The sequence below is a fragment of the Eumetopias jubatus genome, unplaced genomic scaffold (genome assembly GCF_037043125.1).
Source record: "Eumetopias jubatus isolate StellerSeaLion01/CBP00866 unplaced genomic scaffold, mEumJub1_p1.0 scaffold_27, whole genome shotgun sequence".
Classification (NCBI taxonomy): domain Eukaryota; kingdom Metazoa; phylum Chordata; class Mammalia; order Carnivora; family Otariidae; genus Eumetopias; species Eumetopias jubatus.
In genome coordinates, this window is record NW_028274833.1 from 862,728 (window position 1) to 885,417 (window position 22,690).

Sequence of the window (22,690 nt, forward strand, 5' to 3'; positions counted from 1 at the left end):
GCCTCCCTTCGGCTCAGGTCCTGTGATGGAGTCCCCCGTGGAGCTCCTAACTCAGCGGGGAGCCTGCTTCTCCCTCTCTTGCTTCCCCTGCTTGTGTTTCTTTTCTTCCCTGCCCTCTCTCTCTCAAATAAAATAAAATAAATAGTAAAGTCTTTAAAAAAATCCACACTATTTTTTAAAAGCGAAGCCTGCATACTGCACCCAAGGTTTTATCAGATGTCTGTAGATAGTGGAGCATTTTTCTTGTTAAGCCACTGCACATTTTGCTCTTTAGGTTACAAATTCCATTTCTTTCTAAGGGGGGAGGGACAGAGGGAAAGGAGGAGAGAATCTTAAGCACGTTGAGGGGAGATAGTTGCGGGAGGAAGCGGAGGGATGAGCCTCGATGCCAAAACCTGAGATCATGACTTGAGGGAAAATACAGAGTCGGCTGCTTAAGCGACTGAACTGCCCAGGCATTCATTTTTAAGTTTTTATTTATTTTTGAGTAATCTCTACACCCAGTGTGGGGCTGGAACTCATGACTCTGACATCAAGAGTACATGCTCTAGAGGCGCCTAGGTGGCGCAGTCGTTAAGCATCTGCCTTCATCTCAGCTCATGATGCCAGGGTCCTGGATCGACCCCCGCATCCGGCTCCTGGCTGGGCGAGAAGCCTGCCTCTCCCTCTCCCACTCCCCCTGTGTTCCCTTTCTTGTTCTGTCTCTGTCAAATAATTAAGTAAAATCTTTTTTTTTTCAAGTGTAACATGCTCTATTGACTGAGACAAGCAGACACCCAAGTTTCATTTTAAGAAACAAAACAGAGCTTATGTACGGTATTTCACCTAAATTTCACATACACTGATAAAATACAACTTTTTGGCTTATAATTTATTTTTTGCAATGTGTATATGTTTTCAAGCATTTAACAGCAAAATGTTAGAAGCAGATACACCTGGGAAGCTGTTTATAGAAGGCCTCAGTATCGAGACTAATGAAAAGACTCTTGAAGCAGTATTTGCAAAATATGGTCACATAGTGGAAGGTAAATTTTGAAACCAACATCTATGTAAATGTTCAAAGTAAATTATATTAAATATATATAATTGAACAGCTAAGCTAAAACTATTTTTGTTTTTGAAACTTTCTTGAGCACCTTTTTTTAATATATTAGTATTTGTGTTATATATCGGGATAGCATAATAGCAATGAATGAAAGGGTACACCTACAAGTCTCTTACTATTGGGAAGGGGAAAAAGGAAGAGCAAATAAATAAAATATGTATATTGTGGAGGTGGGCTTTTGAAAAGGGATAAGATAGGCTAACTGTAGAGTTCCTCACTGTTAATTTTTAGCAACTCATAATGATGTAAAATGTAAAGATTTTAAAATAACTTGCAAATTTTTTTTACTGTTCTATCCAGGATATCATTTAAGTTAAAAAGGACTTCAAAAAATCATCCAAGGATGGATTGGTAATTTTCAAAATATTAAGAAGGTTCACTTTTATGTAACATCCAATTAAATTTTTATATGCACTACAGTTCTTCTGATGAAGGATCGGGAAACAAATAAGTCCAGAGGCTTTGATTTTATTACATTTGAGAGCCCTGCTGATGCTAAACATGCTGCCAAAGATATGAATTGGAAGGTAAGAGAGTCTCTTAAAAATTTTCCAGCTCTGTTGTTCATTGAATAGTATTTTTAGATTGTTTTTATTTTTCTAGTATTTTACGACACATAATGCATATGCCAAAATTCTTTAGTTGTCACCCTTCTTTTTGTTACATGAATACTGGAGAGCGTGGTTGGAAGGAGTGAAATGAACATTAGCTTTAGCGGTGTATGTTAATGTATTTCTATGTTAGTATTCCAGGATTTAAAATTGAAAAAAAAAAAAAAAAAAAACACCTGCACAAAATAATACAACAGAAAAAGCTATTGAAATTCATGGAAGTGTTTCTGTAGCATAAAAGCTTAGGAAGACAAATAGGAAAGATTAATTCCTGTTTTTTGGGGAAAACAATTCTTGAAAAAGTTAATACTTGAGCAGAAACTTTACATTCATACAGGCATTCAATTCTTGAGGAAAAAAAATAATAATGAGTAAACTGTTGATGTGGTGATCAAAATAATTATCTGGTCACCTGCACCTAATCTTGCTCTTCTTTCTTTAGTAAGTTTTTATTCAGTTACCAGTATTTTTTGTAAATTTGGTACGTGATTATTTTATTATAGTGGTTGAGGGTTTATTTTGATCCAGATTTTAATGTACTAATGAATAAAGCAGATACTCTTTTTCTTTCTGGACCTTAAAATCCAGTAGTTACGTGTCTTCTATATACTTTTAAGTTTTTCAGTGATTCTGTTAAAATACTGAATACTTTATCGCACTCCAGGTCACTCCATTCTAGAATTTTTGGTTTCTTCATTTCTTAGATTATCCTAATCTGTTTTATGGCTTTATTATTCTTTAAGCTATTCCCAGTATTTTTTGGACTGGTCAAGACCTGGGTCAGCCCTAGCATTTTCAGCTTCAAAAACTCAAATTGCATATTTACTACAAAATTTTATCTCTTATCTGTAGGTAGTATCTTTTTATACTCATAATACTATAAATTAAGTTCATTTTATAAACTTTTCAGTTATTTTATTTTTTAATTTATTTTATTTTTATTGTATTGATTACGTTCATTTTTAAATTATTAGCAGGACTTCTTAAGTTCACAGTGTGGAATACATATGTTGGTTTTCTTTTTTCCCTTGTAGATTGGTTTCTGGTACAAAGCAGGCTATCACTACATACTGACCTTTTTTTACTTTGCTTTTATATTTTATGATTGTTAGCATGTAGAAGTTGGATTTGGCTGAGGTTTTTGTGTTGTGTACAGAGGTAAATTATTTAAAGCAATTGATGATTCTTTTGTGTTCTGGTTTTTAAGAACAAGGCCGTGAGTTTGTATAGACTTTATTTCTAATTTTTTTCAGCAGACATTTTATTGAGTGCTTAGGTATTAGCCTTTGATAAAGCAACTGAGTGATGGTTGTAAATCAAAGTACCTGTTTTCTTGTATTTGAGGATGAAAGATAAGAACTCTTTAAATAAGAATTAATATGGTTAGTACAAGAACTTTGATAAGAAATAAAGTTAGTAATCTAGTTAGAACTTGTACGGGTAGTGGACAGTGTTTTTATCCATGAAGATCAAGAGGTGTTAGCTGAATCCTGCGTTTTATAAAGGAAGCAGCCATGAATAACTTTGCAGGAAATATTTTGGACCCAGAAATACCAAATGAGTCCCTTGTGTGGGGACTGCTATTTGTGGCTATTTCTATTGGCCTAGGGCCCATACCTACCAGAAGTCTTGGTAGGAATTTAGGATTTAAGACTCTTTTCCGTATGTAACACAAAATGACCAGAATGTTTTATGTGGGATAATTATTAAAAGTTATGTTATTAAAAATCGTGTTGGCCCCTGTGAAAGATAAACAATTCTGAAATTTTCGGGAAGTTAAGAAATTTAATTTGAAAAATGAGAATAAGTACTATATTAAAAAGTTGTTTTCTAGGAACATATTTAAAGCAAAGCTGGGTAAGAACAGAGTATAGCAAAACATTAAAGACCAAATAAATGTTCTATTAAAAGAGAAAAGCAAAGAAAGTTAATATAACTACGGTAAATACAGCTGCAATCATATTAGGATTATTTCCTTTTAATTTTTAGCAGAACAGATACCAAAAAGTTGTACAGAATATAAACAATCATTTTGAATAAGTAATAGTAACTTTTTTTCTAAATGACAGTACACATTGTTTTATATACCTTCGGGACACTGGAAAATTTAAATGCTAGAAAGCCAAAAATAAAGTGAGTTATACATTAGAAAATGTATATTTTCATGAAATGTGAGAGCTATTCTTTTTGATGCTGGATGGTATTTCAAGAAGTTTTAATAATACAGTTGTATTGGATGACTTAATGGAAGGCAATTATTAGTTAAATGTCTCATATTTGGCAGGTGAAGGACCTGGTCATTATTTTCTTATTTGAACTTGATTTTAGTTTCAGTAATGAGTAGATTTGTAAAATTTGTTAAATTGGTGTAATGTTACCGATATTCTACTTAATGTCTTTAGTCTTTGGATGGAAAAACAATTAAAGTGGAGCAAGCCAACAAACTATCTTTTGAAAGTGGTGGAAGATGGAAGCCACCACCTCATCCAAGAAACGGAGGCCATCCAAGAAGTGTGAGATGTGGAAGAGGAGGAAGTGGAGGAGCAAGAGGGCGTTCCTCATGTGGAGGACACTTGGGTAATGTTTTAAAATATAAGGATGGAACACTGGAAAACAGTAAGTTTGAATGTATGGAAATACATCAGTATTTATTTACATCTTTTATGAGCATAATAAACTAAGATTCATTAGATGAGGAATTAACAATCATAATTGAAATACTACTCTTTTTTAATGATGAAAACATGACACTTTATTGCTATATTTGTCTTCAGCCATTCAGACAAAACATGGCCTCACAAATTTGGTTTCTCAGTTTTATTATCATTGTATTTATTGCCATTTGCCAAGACCTAACTGATGAGTTGAAAATTTACAATAATTATCCAGACCAATAATTTATGATTTTTACAAAAGGATAATTTAGAGAAATTCCTGCCTTAGAAATGTATACCTAATCATTTAAAATCAATGTATTCATTTAACTGAATGTAATCCTTCCTTTGAAAATTTGTTTATTAGATGATTTTTTCAGATTATTTATATTTCCATAGATATTTCCTTTACAGTGTTATTTTATCACATTTTTTTTCTTTTTTCTTTCCTTTTTTCTTTTTATTATGTTATGTTCTAAAGGCTAAGGAATTATAGTTCTAAAATGCTTGAAATAGTGTGCAAAAATATAACCTTGCAGTGAAATGGCATAAATTTCAAACTAAATTCAGACTGCAGGATTTGTTTTCCATATATGTTTGTGCAAACATCAATGCGAAGGTTTTCTGCCTTGGTCTCTTGTTAGTGAAACTTGCATTTGGGGAAATATCTAGAGCTTTCTTTAGATTTTGGAAGATGTCTTTACTCAGAGAAAGGTTAAAAGCCACTGCTACACAAATACGAATTTATCTTTGTTGTGTGTGTTGGAGGGAGAATGAGTCATTGAAAATGCTATTTATGAACTTTTCAGAGAAGACTTTTTACTCAGTATGAAATGGGGTCACTTCCTGTGTGTTGAATAAACTTTGTTCCTTCTGTTAACCGGTCCTTAAAAATCAAACGTTTAGATTCTGTTCTTGAAAATCAGTGTGATATTTAGGAAATTGTCTCCTAAAGTAGAATTGTAAGATTTGTCCCATTTATTTTAATTTTTTTAAGATTTTGTTTCATTTATTTGAAACAGAGAGACACAGCGAGAGAGGGAACACAAGCAGGGGTAGTGGGGGAGGGAGAAGCAGGCTCCTTGCTGAGCAGGGAGCCCTGTGCGGGGTTCGATCCCAGGACCCTGGGACCATGACCTGAGCCGAAGGCAGACACTTAAGGACTGAGCCACCTAGGCGCCTCAGATTTGTCCCATTTAGAAGCAATTTTGTTTTATTCACGAAGCTGATACTGAAAAAATTTTACCTATTTCTGCCGTGTATAAGAATACTCATTTTTTTTAACCTATGACAATACCAAGGAATGGGAATATATCTAAACGTTTTTCTAGTTTAGAAAAGTAAAATGATTTTTAATGATTTAATATGCATTTCTTAAAATACCAGTAAAATTGAACATAACATAAATTTTTGTTGACTATTAAGTGCATTGTAAGAATTGTATATGTTAACACTTTCAGGTAATGAGTTTTTGATGTATCTTCTCCTTTAGATTTTTAAAAATATTTTGATTTGTGCCTATGTATTATATGATTTTAAAGTAGATTTCTTGACATGAGGATTACTTGAGCAATTATTTACCATTTTTCCCCACCCCTTCAGTTTTTCCCAAATGTGTCTCATTAATGTGAATATAAAATGTTTCTTGAGTTTTTCTAGGTTTTCCAAAATAACTTTCACAATAAGCCTTTGATTTGTATTTATGTATATCATGTAAGAAAACAAGGTTATTTATACAAATCTGAATCCTTAAGACCATAACATTGTTTAGTAAAGATTTTTAAACAATGAACCTTCATCATTTAAAAAATGTTGATTGTACTTTCCTAAAAAGATTTCATTTAAACACAGATGTTGGAGAATGTACTCTTAACCTCAACGTGAGTTCTTCCAAGGGACGCTTTCCAGTTAAAAGAGGCCCATCTTCAAGAAGTGGAGGTCCTCCTCCTAAAAGATCTGCTCCTTCTGCTCCCGGGCGTAGCAACAGAGGAATTGGAGGAAGAGGTAATGCTGTGAATCCTTCTGAATGAAAATCATCTATTTTAAGGAGTTGATTTCAAGAAGCGCAATGGAAAATAAAGTATATGGGTGTATTTATGGATCACTACTTATTTTTGGTTAGGATCTAATTCTTCAGCTTCTAATTATAGGTGTAGTAGGTGATTAACAAACAGTGGGGAAAAGCATTCCTATTAAGTCTACATTTGTTGTAGAACCCCTCTTCATTTTTTAAAGTTCCTGGTATAACATGCTTTGGTCAGCAGGTTTTTTGTTTGTTTGTTTTTTGCATGATTTCAAGATCAAGATATTCTTGAAAATCACAATGTCCTATGAGAATATTTTGATGTGTAGCGTAGCTGTGTATTTTGATCACCGGGTTTATTAGTCATTAATTAGTTTATAAACAATAAATGCAACTTGCCATATTGTTTTTTATTTCTGTGTTTGGACCATGATGGTGCTTTACTAAAAAGATCTGATTTAAATGCAGATGATGATGGATACACACTTAATCTCAGCATGAGTTCTTTGAAAGTATGTGCGCTAGTGATGTCCTAATCTAAAACTTACTAGAAAGTTCAGTTTTAAAATCATAATTATGTGCAAGGCATTCTTTTCATTTTGTGAGAATACTAAGAAATATATAAATACATGTGAGATACATTCTTTACTTCCAAGAATTCTCTCATTAGGAAGGAAATATCTAATATTAAGTATTCATGATAAAGAAATAGAAAATATTTTGTTATCTAGATGAACAGAGATCACTGTGGGTTTTGGTTATTTAAACAAGGCTTGATAGACTTAATAAAATTTAATAAATAAATAGACTTACAAACTTTAAATAATCTAAATTGGAAATCATAGGAGTGCATATATTTATGAAGCTATTGTAATTTAGTTATGTCATATGTGGAAGATAAAAGTTCACCACCAAGTTTGATGGAGAGATGATTTAAACTGTAAGATAACAATCCTTAGGGAACTGAAAATACTTGAGAGAATTTAAAGAACGCAAGAGGTGAGTAGCATCAAATATAAGAACAGATAACTTTGAGAAGGTGTAAGATCTTGGATTGAACAGAGTAGGAATCAAGAGGGTAAAGAACGTCTTAGTGAAGAAATAAACACTATATCTTCAGATTTAGAGAATGAAAACTTCAGTTCTTTTAATTCGACATTGCTCTTTAAATCTTATGGTAGAAGTTGACATTATCAAATTTACCTTTCACAAAGCTAAGTGTAATTTGCTGTTGTCTTAAATACAGAAGAAGCCTACACGTTTCCAATGAAAGAATTAGGAGAAAAAAAAATTGGAGGGTGAGGGCTTAATTCTAGGAACTAGGAATAATTTACTTAGCATGTGAAGATAACATTACATATGGGAGAAAGTTGCATATCTAGGAAGGGGTACATTACTTTCCCAAATTACCTCTTAAACAGTATTGTTAATAAAACACTAGACATCATCACTGCCATCATTACAAAACTAAGCCACTTGGTATGATAAATTAGAAAATATATGTAAAGAATTTGGCATCTAATGCCCGAAGGAAAGATAACATTGTTGGTGTGAGTGGGGTGAATTGAAATCAATACTTTTTTTTAGCAGAAAAAAGATACCTATGTATTTCCGTTAGTAAACAGTTTGAAGGTTTTGCATGTTAATACTCATGAACGGTATGAAGATAAAAAGAAATAAAGGAAAGAATAATATCTTTCAGCTGGAGCAGTTTTAATGACTGAATGATTCACTCTATGTGAATTTCTTGTTTAAGCTTTTTGAGAAACACTGGCCATGAAGGAACAGTGGAATATAGAAAGCCATGGGAAATATTTAGGTGATACCAGGAACATTTAGGAATTAAAGGAAAACAGCATTGTAAATGAGCAGAGTGGTAGAGAAAGCAGGGTAGGTACATCATGTATACAAGGTACTAGAAGTTTTGCAGTTGGGGGCAGTAAATAGAAAATGATGACAATAATGAAAGCAGGAAGAGGCACAGTTCGTTTCAAGCAGCAGAGAGATTGTTTTAAGAAAAAAGAAAACGGCGCCTGGGTGGCTCGGATGGTTAAGCGTCTGCCTTCGGCTCAGGTCATGATGCCAGGGTCCTGGGATCGAGTCCCTCATCGGGCTCCCTGCTCCTTGGGAGCCTGCTTCTCCCTCTGCTTCTCTCTCTCTCCCTGTCTCTCATGAATAAATAAAATCTTTAAAAAAAAACAAGGATGTATAAAATAAACATGTTTAATTAGAATGAGGTGGCTGTATAGAAGACAAAGGAAAGTGATGAATAATGGGGTAATTATTACGTTAAAGTGACTTATAAATCCCTTTGCTGTGTTAATACTTGTAACAATAAGGAAGTATTCTTGATAGTGATTCTTGATGGTGTTCGCATGTATACAAGGGTAAAAGACAAAATATACAGGGAATCTTGAAACTTACAAAAGTTATGAAAAGACATAAGGTAAATGGGAAAAAAAGTTTGACACTAAATTGTGATAGCTTAATAAGTACTGTGATCTTTGGGGAGCAATTGAAACATTTTAACTAGCATGGGACGTCACTGCCAGCCTATTGAATATGGAAAAGAATAGATTGGCTGCAGTGGGACCATTATAATGGAGAGTATATTGAACAGCTCAAGCATGTCTAATGGACTCGGAAGTAACCTGGACAAGGGATGGACTTAGTAAGACATTGACAAATAGAGAAGAAAAGCTGACAAGTGAAAGTAAAGAGGCAGATTGAATCATTGAATTGGTGGAAGTAGCTACTGAAATTGTTTATGTTTAGAAGTTTTTTTTTTACATACTGATGGTAATTTAAGATTATGCAAAATTTACATAGGGAGGGAAGATACCAGAAGATGAGACATTCAGGAATATGTAAAAAGCAGACAAAAATAATCATAAATAGTATCTTAAGGGAGAAATCTTTAAGAATTGTGGAAAGAAATCTGTGTTTTGAATTTTTCTTTTTTATAAAAGTTATTGAGATACTTACTTAAGAATTTTTAAATTAAAGGGCCACCATCACATGGGAGAGAGAATTATAGAGGTCCTTCACGCAGAGCGCCAGTGTCTTCCCGGAGAGATGACTATATTTCACCAAGAGATGATGGTTACAATACCAAAGATAGGTAAAGGAAAACAAAGTATATAAACTGTTAAGTTATAGTGGATTTTTGTTTTTGTGGAAGTGAAATTCACTAACAAAATTAAATATTTTAAGGTTAATAATTCAGTAACAGTACATTTACAGTGTTAAACAACTACTATCTTTATGTAGTACCAGAACACTGTTATCATCCACAGATAACCCTTAATGTTACCTCTACCTGCTTCCAAGGCCTCACAAACACCAATCTGTGTTCTGTCTCTGGATTTACCTATTCTGCATAGATTATACTAATGGAATCAAACCGTTTTAACTTTTTGTGTCTGGCTTCTTTAGCACAAATGTTTGCAAGAAACATGCATTGTAGCGTGAATTCTTACTATGGATTTTTTTATGGGTTTTTATATTCCTTTGTATATGCAATTAACAGTCTGGGATATTTCCACCATATTATGTTGTGAACATCGATCTGCAAATATTTAAATACCTGTTTTCAGTTCTTTGGGGCATATACTTAGGTGTGGAATTTTTGGGTCCTATTGTAATTCTGTAATTTCTTAAGGAACCACCAGCCTTTCCCACAAGAACTGTACTTATTATACATTTTTATTATCAATATACAGATTCTGATTTCTTTACATTACTAACATTTAATATTTTCTGTTTTTTTTTAAATTATAGCCAATATAATAGGTGGGTGAAGCAGTGACTAGTTTGTGTTTTGATTTGAATTTTACCTAATGACTGATTGAGCATCTGTTCACGTACTTGTTGGCCATTTGTGTATCTTCTTTATAGAAAAGCGTATTCAAGTCTGCCTGTTGAAAAAAGACTTTTTATTGTCAGAGTTTTTTATATATATTTTGGATATAAGAAACTGCACTTTTAAAATTTGCTGCTTTATTTGAGTTATTCGAGCAGAGATTATCCAAGTTCCCGAGACACCAAGAATTATGCTCCACCATCTAGAGACTATGCATACCGTTACTATGGCCATTCGCGTTCTCGGGATGAACATTACTCTAGAGGATATAGGTACTATGAAAATTTAAATTTTTATCAAATAGCTGTTTACACTTCTTGTTACATTAATGCCTATTTTTTTTAAATTTAGTGATCGTGATGGCTATGGTGGTGGTCGTGATAGAGATTATTCTGAACCTTCAAGTGGAGACTCTTACAGAGAATCATATGAGAGTTATGGTAAGAGTACAGTTGTGGGGCACCTGGGTGGCTCAGTTGGTTAAGCGACTGCCTTCGGCTCAGGTCATGATCCTGGAGTCCCGGGATCAAGTCCCACATCGGGCTCCCTGCTCAGCGGAGGGTCTGCTGCTCCCTCTGACCCTCTTCCCTCTCATGCTCTCTGTCTCTCATTCTCTCTCTCTCTCAAATAAATAATATCTTTAATAAAAAAAAAATTAAAAAAAAGTTCAGTTGTTACTTAAAACTCATGCAATTAGATTTTACAAGCCAGATTGTTGAGTATATAATGTTACTTCTAATTCTAAAGGCATAACCACAGTATGGCCTTTTATTAGTTCGAAGATCTTTGAATTACTTTTTTAATAGGCCATTTAAACTAACAGGTTACTTTTAATGGTAAATTGGCAGTCTCATCAAATTGGCATCTTATCAAAATCATTTTAACATTTTTAACTAACAAGGGAGAGTGTTTAACAGTATGGAATATAAGAAAAATATGAAGGTCATAATTTCAGCCCATTTTCAGAAACTGACAGCACATTTACTTCAAATTATTTAACATAAAACATGCATGTTACATTTACATTTCCTTTTAAATTAATAAAAACATATTTCTTCCAAATACAGTACTTAAATTAGGTTCATGGAGTAACGATGCCACAAAAATTGTAATGTAGTTAGTTTTTTTACTTGATCATTGACCTTACAGGTAGCTCCCGTGGTGCACAGCCTGCACGTGGGCCCCCTCTGACTTATGGTCGAAGCAGTCGCTATGATTATAGCAGCACACGTGATGGATATTGTGGAGGTCGGGAAAGTTACTCAAGCAGCCGGAGTGATCTCTACATAAGTCGTGAGCATGGTGGCAGACAAGAACGAGGCTTCCCACCCTCTATGGATAGGGTGTACCCTTCTCATGAGTCATATGATAGCTCAAGTTGTGGGGCTTCCGGAGGAGGTCATGGGGGAAACCGATCTGAAAGAGGAGACCGTAGCAGATATTAAAAAGTTCTGTACCAATTTTTTGTCAAAGAGGAAATTTAACTACTTTTTTTCTGTTACTATAGAATTAATGAAAAATGTTATTTAATGGGGAAAGGCATATGTTAAGTTGCCCTCCATGAATTTTTGGATAAGATGGGTAAGATAAAAAAGTATACAAAGTAATTTCATGATTGCTAATGTAATTGATGAAAACTAGATAAGTTGCTTGAATGTAATGTCTGCATTGTTAAAATTTTCAGAGTAAAAATTTCCATGAAATGGGATTTCTTGTCTAATTTTATTATTGGGTTAAAAAAGTGAAAGCAAAAGAAAAATCAGGAAACCAAATTTCTGTGGAAGGTGAATTGCACTGTTTCCCTAAAATTTCCTTTTTATGTCTGAATATAAGCATACAATATAAAGCAGTATGGTACTTCTGCACAGGAAGCTGTGCCTATTTTCCACTTGGGCATACTAAGCCAATTAATGTGTTGTTGTTTGTAAACATAAATGTATAAAAGGTTTACAAAATCTCCAAAAGGGCTACAAAAGATTGCGTTTGCCTCATTACTCTAAAGTCCTCCTAAAAGAGTGGTGTTAGTTAAAAGAAAAATTAGGTATAGGAGGATACAAAAGTTTAAGAAATAAATTAAGCATCTATTTTCTTAACCAGATTAAAGCACCAAATGACCAGAGTGGGAATAATGGTAATGAAAACAGTTTTCCACCTAGATCAAAACTTGAACCAGTTAACTTTACAGAGTATTAAGATACAATGAAATAAGTGCTCCTAGATTTAAAAATATTGGTAAACAAAAATATTGATAAACAGATTTTTATCTTTGGAATTACTCATTAACTCTGTCTTGGACTATTTGAAAATGTAACTCAAAGGCTTCGTATATACTCCTATAAACATGGAGTTATCAATAAAATTAGGTGAAAATCATGAATAGGAAAAAAAATACTCATTTAGTTGTGGAAGCTGAGCGTCTAAAAGCTTTGATAAGCCTGCCAAATTGAGTTTGGAAAACTACTGGAAAATTACTTTTTTTTTTTAGGAAAAGCATAAGGGAAAATTTACATACTGCTGGAGCATAAAGGTTTACTAAATTAAAAATCTACCTTATGATACTGAAATGGTAAAAAGGGACAAAAGGAAAAAGCAAACCCAAATTTTGGACTGAAATGAAAACTGAACAGATCACTTCACAAGTAGCTCCAAATGTTTAACATCTAATGATTCTTAAAAATACAGACTAAGGGCACCTGGGTGGCTCAGTCGGTTAAGCATCTGCCTTTGGCTCAGGTCATGATCTCAGGGTCCTGGGATCCATCCCTGGCTCAGGCTCCCTGCTCAGCCAGGAGTCTGCTTCTCCCTCTCTCTCTGCCCCTTCCCCCTGTTTGTGCTTGAGCTCTCACTCTCTCTCAAATAGTTGTTAAAAAAATACAAACTAATCTTAACAGGAGGAAGGATTATTTTCCATGAGTAAATGATGAAGATCAGCAATAGGAATACTTGAAAGATGAGTTAATTTGAAAACCTTAACCACAAATAGGATAAAAATATTTTTCAAAGGAACCATTGCCATCCTTGTATGGGTGAAGTTTTTACTGTGAGGAAGGTGTTTTCCTGCACCAATGAGGTAGGATCATGAAGGTTGAACAAGAATACAAATTTCCCAGCATTCTTGCCTATTTTAACAGTGGGGGCACAGAAAATAGCATCTGTGATATTCTGATCTGGGTGGGGGCTTTGAACTCCAGGAAGATTTCTTGTCAAGATGTTGTCATTATGGTAATAGAAGTTATGTGGGAATGAGAGTAATAACCCAAAAGATAAAATTTCTCCTCCACTGCGGAACAAGTCTGAGTAAACACTGAAGGAAAATTCATAACCAGAGCTGAAAGACTATCCCCTTAAAGTTTTCATAGGAACATAATTCTCAGGGGGTAGTTAAATTTATTTGTAATCCAGAGAATGAAAAATCCTGAGTAGAAATTTATTTAAATTGGACCTCTTTTTTAAGTTTTCTCTATACATACATAATATAGGGAGCTGTAATGTTGAGTCAGTCTTACATATGGTTTATATTAGTTGGCTTTAAAAAACAGCAAACATAAAATTCCTAATTAAAAACTTTGAGCCAAAGTTAAATAATTATGTTCTGTTATTGACTAGTCACTAAAACCGGTTTCTCTTAAAGCATACTAAGCAGCTGCCTTTAGAAACTACATTGAAACAAGGCCACACCAGCTAGTTTCCTGTGTTTATTGATTCAAGAGTCAATATGCATGCTCTGTTGCATATACGTGCTAAACTGACAGCAGTGTATAATAGTAGATTCTCTTACCTCCTGGTAAAGTTTTTTTCATTTTTTTTTGTTTTAGTTTTTTCATTTTTAAATGGAGCTAGAAGTTGATGAGAAGGAAGAAATTCCTGCTTTTCAAGACCTTCTAGCTGAAGTACGAAAGACATTTATATGATGCAGATTAACAGAAAAAAAAAACTAACTTCATATGTATGGGAATCCACACAACCAGGAAATTCCAAATGATGTAGGAAAGACCTTTGGGTTCAAAGCCGTTGGCCAAAGAATTCTTGAGACATCTTTGGTGCAAAAGGTGATTTTACTGTAGCACAGGAACAGGACCCCTGGGCAGAAAGAACTGCACCGGGGTCATGAGGAGAGGCCCATTATGTACTTTCAAGTTCGGAGGGGGTTGGGGATAGCATAAGTCTCTAAGGAATTTTGGAAGCAAGGTTTCCAGGACCTTGAGGGGTTAGCTATTGTTGGGACCAGGTCATTTATTACCGTCAATAAAACCTGAGTCATATACCCTTCAGATGTATATTGGTGGGTCACATGCTTGGGGGATGATTGCCAACATGGATCTTGTGGGGTTTAGAGGTAAAGGAAATTTCTAAAGGAATTTTTACATGTTAAAGTAGACTTACAGGATCTTGGGGGCGGGGAGCACACTATGATGGCCTTTTGCCCTTAGCAAATTTATTAACATGGAGGCAGCTGAGTCCCTAGGAGAATGTCACTCTCCCTGTTTGAAGGACTTGTCAATGGGCTGTAAGTAGTAAGGAAATTTAATGTTTTTTCTTCCCTTTTTCCCCCACATTATTTCTCCCCTGAACAGTTTTGACTCTTAAATCTTTAAGGTTTCTGAGGTTGGAAGGTCTCATCTTCTGTAACTTCCTCTTACTGAATAGGGGCATAGAGATGTCCCTACCTATGGGTCAACAGTCAGTTGGGGGCTTACATAGATACAGGAGTTACAAAAGGCAGAGGTCGCTGAATCCAAGGGAGACATGTGTGGATCTCCCCAAGTGGAAAGGATCATCTGTTGGCTTAAAGTTACGGCAGCGAAAGAGTCTCTGCACCAGGTGGAGAGAAAACAGCAAAACATAAGTAGTGTAACAAAAAAATAAATAAATAAAAGCCCAACTGAGTCCTTTGATGGTTGACAGAATTCTTCTCCAGTCCAGAAGTTTAACCAATCATTAAAGGAAAGAGATCGTTTAAAGTGCCAATTTGAGTATTTATGTCATAAACCCAGAAATATGGTAATCTGGAACATATACATAGCATTCTGTTTTTATGCTAGCATACACTACATTGTATTTTACATAGTAGTTAAAACATTTAATCCATAATTCTATTTTGTAAAACTGCTTTATGCATTTGTGTTAGTGCAGTATTTAATAGGGAAATACCACTTTGAATATCACTTAGGTCTTTAACCATGTACTTACGAAGAGCTTCCATGTACCAAACAACACCCTTCAGTCCCAAAGAGGGAACAAAAATGGATGTTAATTGGTCATACCAGTGAGACACACATGTCAACCACTATTTTAGATTTGGAAGTTTGGCTGGGTTGGCAATGGTTTTAATAATGTGTCCGTGCATCTAGGCAAAATCCAGAGTACCGTGGCCTATCCAGCCCTCGGGAAGCCATGGACACAAATTAGAGCCACATAGCCACTGGGTGCCATTAGATTAGAGTCATCTAATTCTGGGCCTCCTTTAACTGCAGTCAAGATACCAAGGGCTATTCAGTTTTGGAGGGCCATCTTTTGAATGTCTAATAAAAAGGTCTTGTTACTTTGTAGGGAGCAAGGGAGTCCAAATCTAGGGACAATTTCTCTTAGCAAAGTTTTTGTCACCTCAGTGGCCTTTTTACCTAAATCCCGTAGCCTGGTGTAAACCCTGTATTAGCTTCAATTGGTTATCTTTGGGTATAAAGATTTTTCCTTTGTTATTAACAAGCCAGTCCTGTGTATTTTTCAATATCCTCTTTCCTGGGCTATGTGAATTTCTTGGTCTGAATACGGACTTCCCTGGAGTTAAGGCTGGTAAAAGACTTTATTTTGTGCTGCCTGCTTGGCTTCACAGTCTAGTGAATTGTTTCCTTTAGATTCTAAGGTCATATCCTTTGATGTCCTTTGAGGTGAATCACAGCCACCACCTCAGGTAGGTGTAGAGCCTCAACAGTAATAATTTCAGGTCCTTATTTGATTGGGGAGTTATGGCTTCATAATGATCCTATTTTCTTCCAAATTGCTCCATGAGCATGTAGGACTAGGGAAGCAAATTTGGAGTCAGTATAAATATAAACTTTTAAGGCTTTGGCAGTTGTAAAGTACAAGTCAGCGCTATAGCATACCCAGCTTTTCTTATTCCCTTTTTTTTTTAAGATTTTTTTTTTTAATTTGTCAGAGAGAGAGAGTGACTACAAGCAGGGGAAGCTGCAGCAGAGGGAGAAGCAAGCTGGAGCCTGATGCGGGACTCAATCCCAAGACCCCAGAATCATGACCTGAGCTGAAGGCAGCCACTCAACCAGCTGAGCCATCCAGGTGTCCTGTTCTTATGCCCCCTTTCTTTTTTCATGAAACTATTACCATCAGTAAACCAACTGTCAAATGTATTTTCAATAGGGACATCTTTTAAATCTGGTTGACTAGCATAAACAAGATCAAAAACCTCTGAAGAGTTACGCTCTTTAGAAGTATGATGGTCAGTTCCAGGCGTAAAGGTAGCTGGGTTTAAAGTCTGACAAGTTTCAAGTATTATTTCAGGCATATCTCTAAGTGTAGCCTGGTATTTATTTAATATGTCGGCCTCCATAATTCATTGGTGGCCTTTGGTTTCTAAGACACTCTGGACCTGATGTGAAGTCATTACAGTCAGGACTGTCCCATAGTGAACTTTGAAGCTCTTTTTACCAGGAGGGCTTTTACTTGCTTGGCGAAGGCCTTTGTTTGCAATTGTACCTCAGTAGGATAATTATGACTATGAGGGATAAAACCATCAAGAAGCCCTTTTTGTTTGAAGTCCAGCATTAACAATATCCAATTCTAAGGAATCTCTGGCAAATGGGAGAAAACTTGTTAAGAGATAAGGGCATCCCCAAGTGCATCATCCAATCCAATCATAAAGAAAGTGGGGTCATCCAAGATCTCTATGAATCCATAGTTAACCCTTTGGAGTTTGGGGGTATGCTCTGGCTATTAGGGAATGATTTCATCATCCCAGCCACCTAGAATTGTTCAAGGTGATAGCTGAGTTGTACAACTGTTTGGGGAATCTGCCCCATTTTCCAGTTCAAATAATCTAATGCCCATGCAATCCTTTTATTTTCCCTGCAGAACAGCAAGCAAGGAGATTGTTTATACATGAGCTACCGTGATAATTTCTCTGAAGTTTACCTCAAGTTGTCTAGCTGAGGTAAACAACATTCAAAGGCAATCAGAACTAGGATTTAACATCTGCGAGGGTGGGATATTGAAACATAATTTTTCTCTCTAAAACAACCCTAATTTTTATTTATTTTATTTTTTATTTATTTTTTTTTAGATTGTATTCATTTATTTGAGAGAGAGAGAGTGAGAGAGAGCCCAAGAGGGGGGAGGGTCAGAGGGAGAAGCAGACTCGCTGCCGAGCAGGGAGCCCGATGCGGAACTCGATCCCGGGACTCCAGGATCATGACCTGAGCCCAAGGCAGTCGCCCAACCAACTGAGCCACCCAGGCGTCCAACAACCCTAATTTTTAGAGATAGCCAAATCAAGACTAATTTGTTTTACTAAACAAGTCCGATTTTAACAAACCTGGCCTAATTATTTATATAGCCTCAGCAAGAATAATGATTGATTATAGATCTTTTAAAAGTCTGCTTTGCTGGAACTTTTTATAAGGAATCTCTAGGTTGAACTTTTAGTACCTGTCCAGGCCAGAAGCCAAGCCAGGTTCTTGCCATCAGACATGCCTGCAACACCTGTAAATGTGGGCAGATTCCTCTCCATGAGGTCCCCAAAGTATCCTGAGTTTCCTGCACCTGCCAGGAAGTGACATTCTTTACTCATCTGGTGAGGCTGCTAAGAAATCTGTAAGCAAGGTATCATGCCAACATTTCCAAGGGGCTTTGTGGCTCCCAGTTTCATAAAGTCACCCTTTGTTCCTCAAAACTGTTGATCATATCTGAGTCAATCCATGTCTCTCTCAAATATGACATTGTAGCCAAAGCCTTGATAAAATAACCAATATTTCCAATGACATCCTGTTACAAGGAGAACAGATTCTTCTTGAACTTATACAGATAATTATGATTGCCCTGGAAGGAAAAATACTTACTGAGACCTTTTGAATTTCAGAGGGTTCAGGTAGAAAAGTTAAATGCTTCAATTTGTTCACAAATGAATTATCACATTTCTGTAAGTCATAGATATCTTAAGAGAAACTTTCCTTAATCTGGAAGAGTAAACATTAGAGAACCATCAATGTTGCAAACAAGAGACACAAAACTATAATTGTCATTTTAGTTCATTTAGTCCCATATTACTAATGCTTGTTTAATTTGAATGCAGCTTTTACTTAGTTCTGGAAATTCTTACCTATTTCAGTTTTATGATCTTAAAGATATTGAATACCTGTATTTGTCCTAAAAGTCCTTTTTATGAACATCATTGAAGTTGAAACTCATTTTGCAAGAGAATAAAACAACTATAAATGACAGAAATCTCAGAAATAGACATTGCTAATGATCTTAGAGTTCATTATGATGCAATTGATGAGGAAACTCAGTTATTTCTGTGTTACATAACACTTCAATAGCCAGAATATTGAATGATGATGATCTTATACCAGCATGTAACCAACATACCAAAACAAACAAGCCTAATAGTCAACGAGAATTTGTTAACGATTTAAATCTTAGGGAAGTTGGTTAAAAAAAAAAAAAGAAAGTTTTAAAGCATATGCCTAAGTAGGATTAGGGATGTTAAAGACCTCATAAAGGCAAAACATAGAAACTGGTTTTTCTGGGCAGGCAAAGAGAAAACAGCTGTTTACATTTTCTTATCAAGAGCAGACCAACAATTCAAGGAAACTTGTCTTTTTGAACAGAGAGAAAGCAGACTTTCAATCTTACACCAATGTTCTTTAAAGTCCACTTATTTTAATCTTAGTCCTTCTTGCCCACACCTAAAATTCCTTTCCCAAGATTTTCCTTCACGACTTTCTACAACTTTCCTTTGCATTCAGATTTTATCCCCAGTCATTTCTTTCCAAATAGCCAGTCTTATTTGGGACAAAATTACCTTCTTTTACCTTCAACAAAAATGTATTCCCATTCCTTATATCTTTCTTACATATCTTCTAGTTTTCTACTTACAGAGTTGTTTCTCTTATTTCCATCGGTCTTAGTTACGTTTGACAGAATTTTGCAGTGTTAGAAAGCTAAGTGTCCAGTGAAGATAAGTAGTAACCAGTTGTGAACTGTTACACCAGAACTCCTTAGACAACAATTTTACTAGCCGTTTAAGCACAAAGCATGCTTACCAAGAGACTCAAATATCCTCTGTTTCTTTGCAATAAGAAGTGAAAAAGCACAAACCTATATTCAGTTATCAATGATTTAGCACTTTAACGTATTTGGAAAAGCCCTAGTGGTCTAATGAATTTAATCCCATTTATATTTGAAACAACAGTTTGAGGTCAGGTCACCAAAGACTTTGAGGAAAGCTATCTTAAATATCCTATGAAAATTTTGAGATTCAGAAGTTTAACCACCATTTTAGTCTTTTTTTTTTTTTTTGCTAACAAATTTTAACAGAGAACACAAGCTTATTTGACCTTCCATAAACCTGTATAGAATACCAGTTTCACATTTAGTGGTGATAACTTTAAAGACATGTCTATATTAATTAAACCAACAAAGTTAACTTAGTTTAAATACTGAATTATGTTCAACCTGGATCCTCCTCATTGTTAATTTTTACCTGAGATGCTGGTGGGGAAATCTGGAGTGGGTGGTGTTAGGTCCAGGAGTTGCTCTTCGTGCTCCTTGACAGTGAAGGGAGAAGGTACTGAGGATGGTACAGAAGCCAGTCATTCAGGCCGCCCCCAAGGTGGTGTGGAGACAGAAGGGGGAGGGGGAGAGAGAAGAGGCAAAGTGCTGCCAGAAGGCAGAGAACCAGCTTCCGGTTTTAGAGCTCATCAGCTCCAAGAGAGGCTCAGATGCCATGTTTTCCCGCCAACCAGAGGGCAGGGATTGGGCCATCCATGTGGGGCCAGAGGTGACAGGGAATTTCCCTGAAACAAAGGGAGTTTGGGCAGCTGGTTGGGATTATTCTTTAACGTCCCCCTCCTGAGGGAGACTACCACAGTTGGCTCCAGTTATAACAATTAACCCAGGAAATGAGGGAGGGTGAAGCCCCCACATCTACTAGGAGGAACAGAGAGAAAGAGAGAGTCAGAGTCCCCTTTGCTAGGAATGGCCTGTGTTTCCTCCAGCAACCTGGGTTTGGTTGGAGGAGGCCTACTTAGATAATTATCATCCGGTATGTCAGAAGGGCGTTTACCAGCCAGGCTCATTTGGACAAACACCTTCTGCCCCTGTTTCCTGCAGAAAAGATGTAATTGACAGATCCCACTGAGGCCATGCAGTGTTACAGGAGCTCAGTCCTATCCTAAGTTTTGCAATACAAATTGTTTCCAGTGGGTTAAAAGGCACCCGAGAGAGTCCTTGGGAACCAAAGCCTACTGAGGCCATGCTCCCAGAAAAGTGAAGAAGGTCCATTATCAAATCACCCCCAAATCCCGGGTGGCTTCCCACGCAGGATATGTCAGAGGTTCCAGTGTGTCAAAAGTGACCAGAGGCATCCCTCAAAGAAGAAATCACTATTGATCATAATCCTGCCTTCACATTAAGGCATTCCTATCATAAAAGGCCCCATAGGAGGGATGCCAACGTCCCTCCCCTACCCCATTGCCTCCTAGGCTGCTGATAGGTTCCTGGTGAATGGACTGAAATATCCTTGCCATGCTGTCATATGCCCTGAAGTTTTCATTATTGCCCTGCCATTTTTAACCCATGAAAAATACTAGAAAAGTTTTACAAGCGGGAAATTACCCAATTTTTACTTTAAGTAGTTAGAGGACATTGACAGAAAAAGTAAAGGTAGAAATCCATCAAGATCTAAGCGACATTGCAACACATGTAGTCTTTACAGCCAACTTCCCTAGGAAGTGGCCCACGGTTGGATGTTAATTCACTTGGGTACTGGTTTCAGCCAGCTCCCAGTGGAGGTCCAGCAGCCAGAAGCGGCTAGACTAAGGACATGAAGGGGATCACATTAAATCAGTCAGGAGGAATCCTCACAGGGGAGTCTTAAGACTGGCAGCCATCCAGGTGACTTAGGTAGCTGTCTCGTGCCTGAGACCCACAACTTTGTATAAGGACAGGAATAGAGAGGGATCAAGTTTCTGGGTCTTACTACCATTCTGGCCAGGGTAGTAACTTCCAGCCAAAAGGCAGGCTTTCTCCTTCGGGCACAGTAGCCATGAGCTAGAGGATTACAGCCTGAGCAGTCAACATGAAAGTGTTCCAATAAGACCGTACTCCTTGAAGGGCCCCTGAAATGAGAGTAAAGGAAGAGAACAGAAAGTACTCACCAAGTTTGCACCGAGGCTCAGAGTCCAGATGAGACTGTGAATTCAAAGCCCCATGTTGGGCGCCATATGATGTAGGAGGAACATTAGGGTTCAAAGCCAATGACCAAGAAGGAATTCTTGAGACGTCTGGTGCAAAAGGTGATTTTATTGAAGCTCAGGGACAGGACCCGTGGTCAGAAAGAGTTGCACCGGGGTCATGAGGAGTGGTCCATTATATACTTTCAGGTTAGGAGGGGGTTAGGGATAGCACATGTCTCTAAGGAATTTTGGAAGCAAGGTTTCCAGGACCTTGAGGAGGCTAGCTATTGTTGGGAAAAGGTCATTTATTACCATCTAATAAAACCTTAATCATGAGACCCTTCAGTTATATGTTGGTGGGTCATATGCTTGGGGGATGATTGCCAACAGCTATCTTGGGGGGTTTAGAGATAAAGGAAGTTTCCAAAGGATCCTGGGGGTCTGGCTAACATTGCCTCTGGCCCTTAGCAAAGTGTCAGCATCGAGGCAGTTGAGTCCCTAGAGGAATGTCACTCTGCCTGTTTCAAGGACTTGTCAGTGGGCTCTAGGTAGTAAGGAAATTTAATAGTTTTTCTTCTGCTTTGTTTCCCACATAAGTCTCAACTGATGCAGAAAGTGTTTGACAACACTCTTTCAGCAATTTGAATATATCATCACACTTTGTTCTGCTGTATAAAGTTTCTGCTTGAGAAATTTCTGATAATCCTTGCATAGGTTCCCTTGTTTGTGATGAGTTATTTTTCTCTTTCACCTTTTGATATTTTCTTTTCCTCTGACAGTGTGATTATAGTGTGCCTTTGTGTGGATCTGTTAGATTTATATGTACTGTAATTCTTTGTTGATATTCCGATTTTCCTCAGTTGCCTATAGGGACCAAGGGCAGGCTATCCCAATAGCACACTTTAGCATGAACAATATTTTGAGTTAAAAGCAATCAAAACCCAGCACATTCAGAAAAGCTCTTCACCTCCCCCCTCAACTGCCTGTCTGTACCAGGAAGAGAGCATTTAAGGAGATTCTTCTTTAT

General features: G+C 36.4%; 1 protein-coding gene across 1 annotated transcript; it reads left to right on the forward strand.

The window, feature by feature from the left end:
- Positions 1-916: 916 nt before the first annotated feature.
- On the forward strand, positions 917-11,700 carry LOC148162010 (RNA-binding motif protein, X chromosome-like). The gene is made up of 8 exons (XM_088020465.1): positions 917-1,025; positions 1,526-1,632; positions 4,119-4,293; positions 6,222-6,374; positions 9,400-9,514; positions 10,402-10,527; positions 10,607-10,695; positions 11,405-11,700. Exons 1-8 carry the CDS (start codon positions 917-919, stop codon positions 11,698-11,700), a joined length of 1,170 nt encoding a protein of 389 aa, XP_087876591.1.
- Positions 11,701-22,690: the final 10,990 nt, after the last annotated feature.

Coding starts and splice junctions, on each gene's coding strand:
- LOC148162010 (XM_088020465.1), top strand. CDS start 917: ATGTTAGAAGCAGATACACCTGGGAAGCTGTTTATAGAAGGCCTCAGT. Junction 1,633..4,118: donor CCAAAGATATGAATTGGAAG/GTAAGAGAGTCT, acceptor TAATGTCTTTAG/TCTTTGGATGGAAAAACAAT. Junction 9,515..10,401: donor GGTTACAATACCAAAGATAG/GTAAAGGAAAAC, acceptor GCTTTATTTGAG/TTATTCGAGCAGAGATTATC.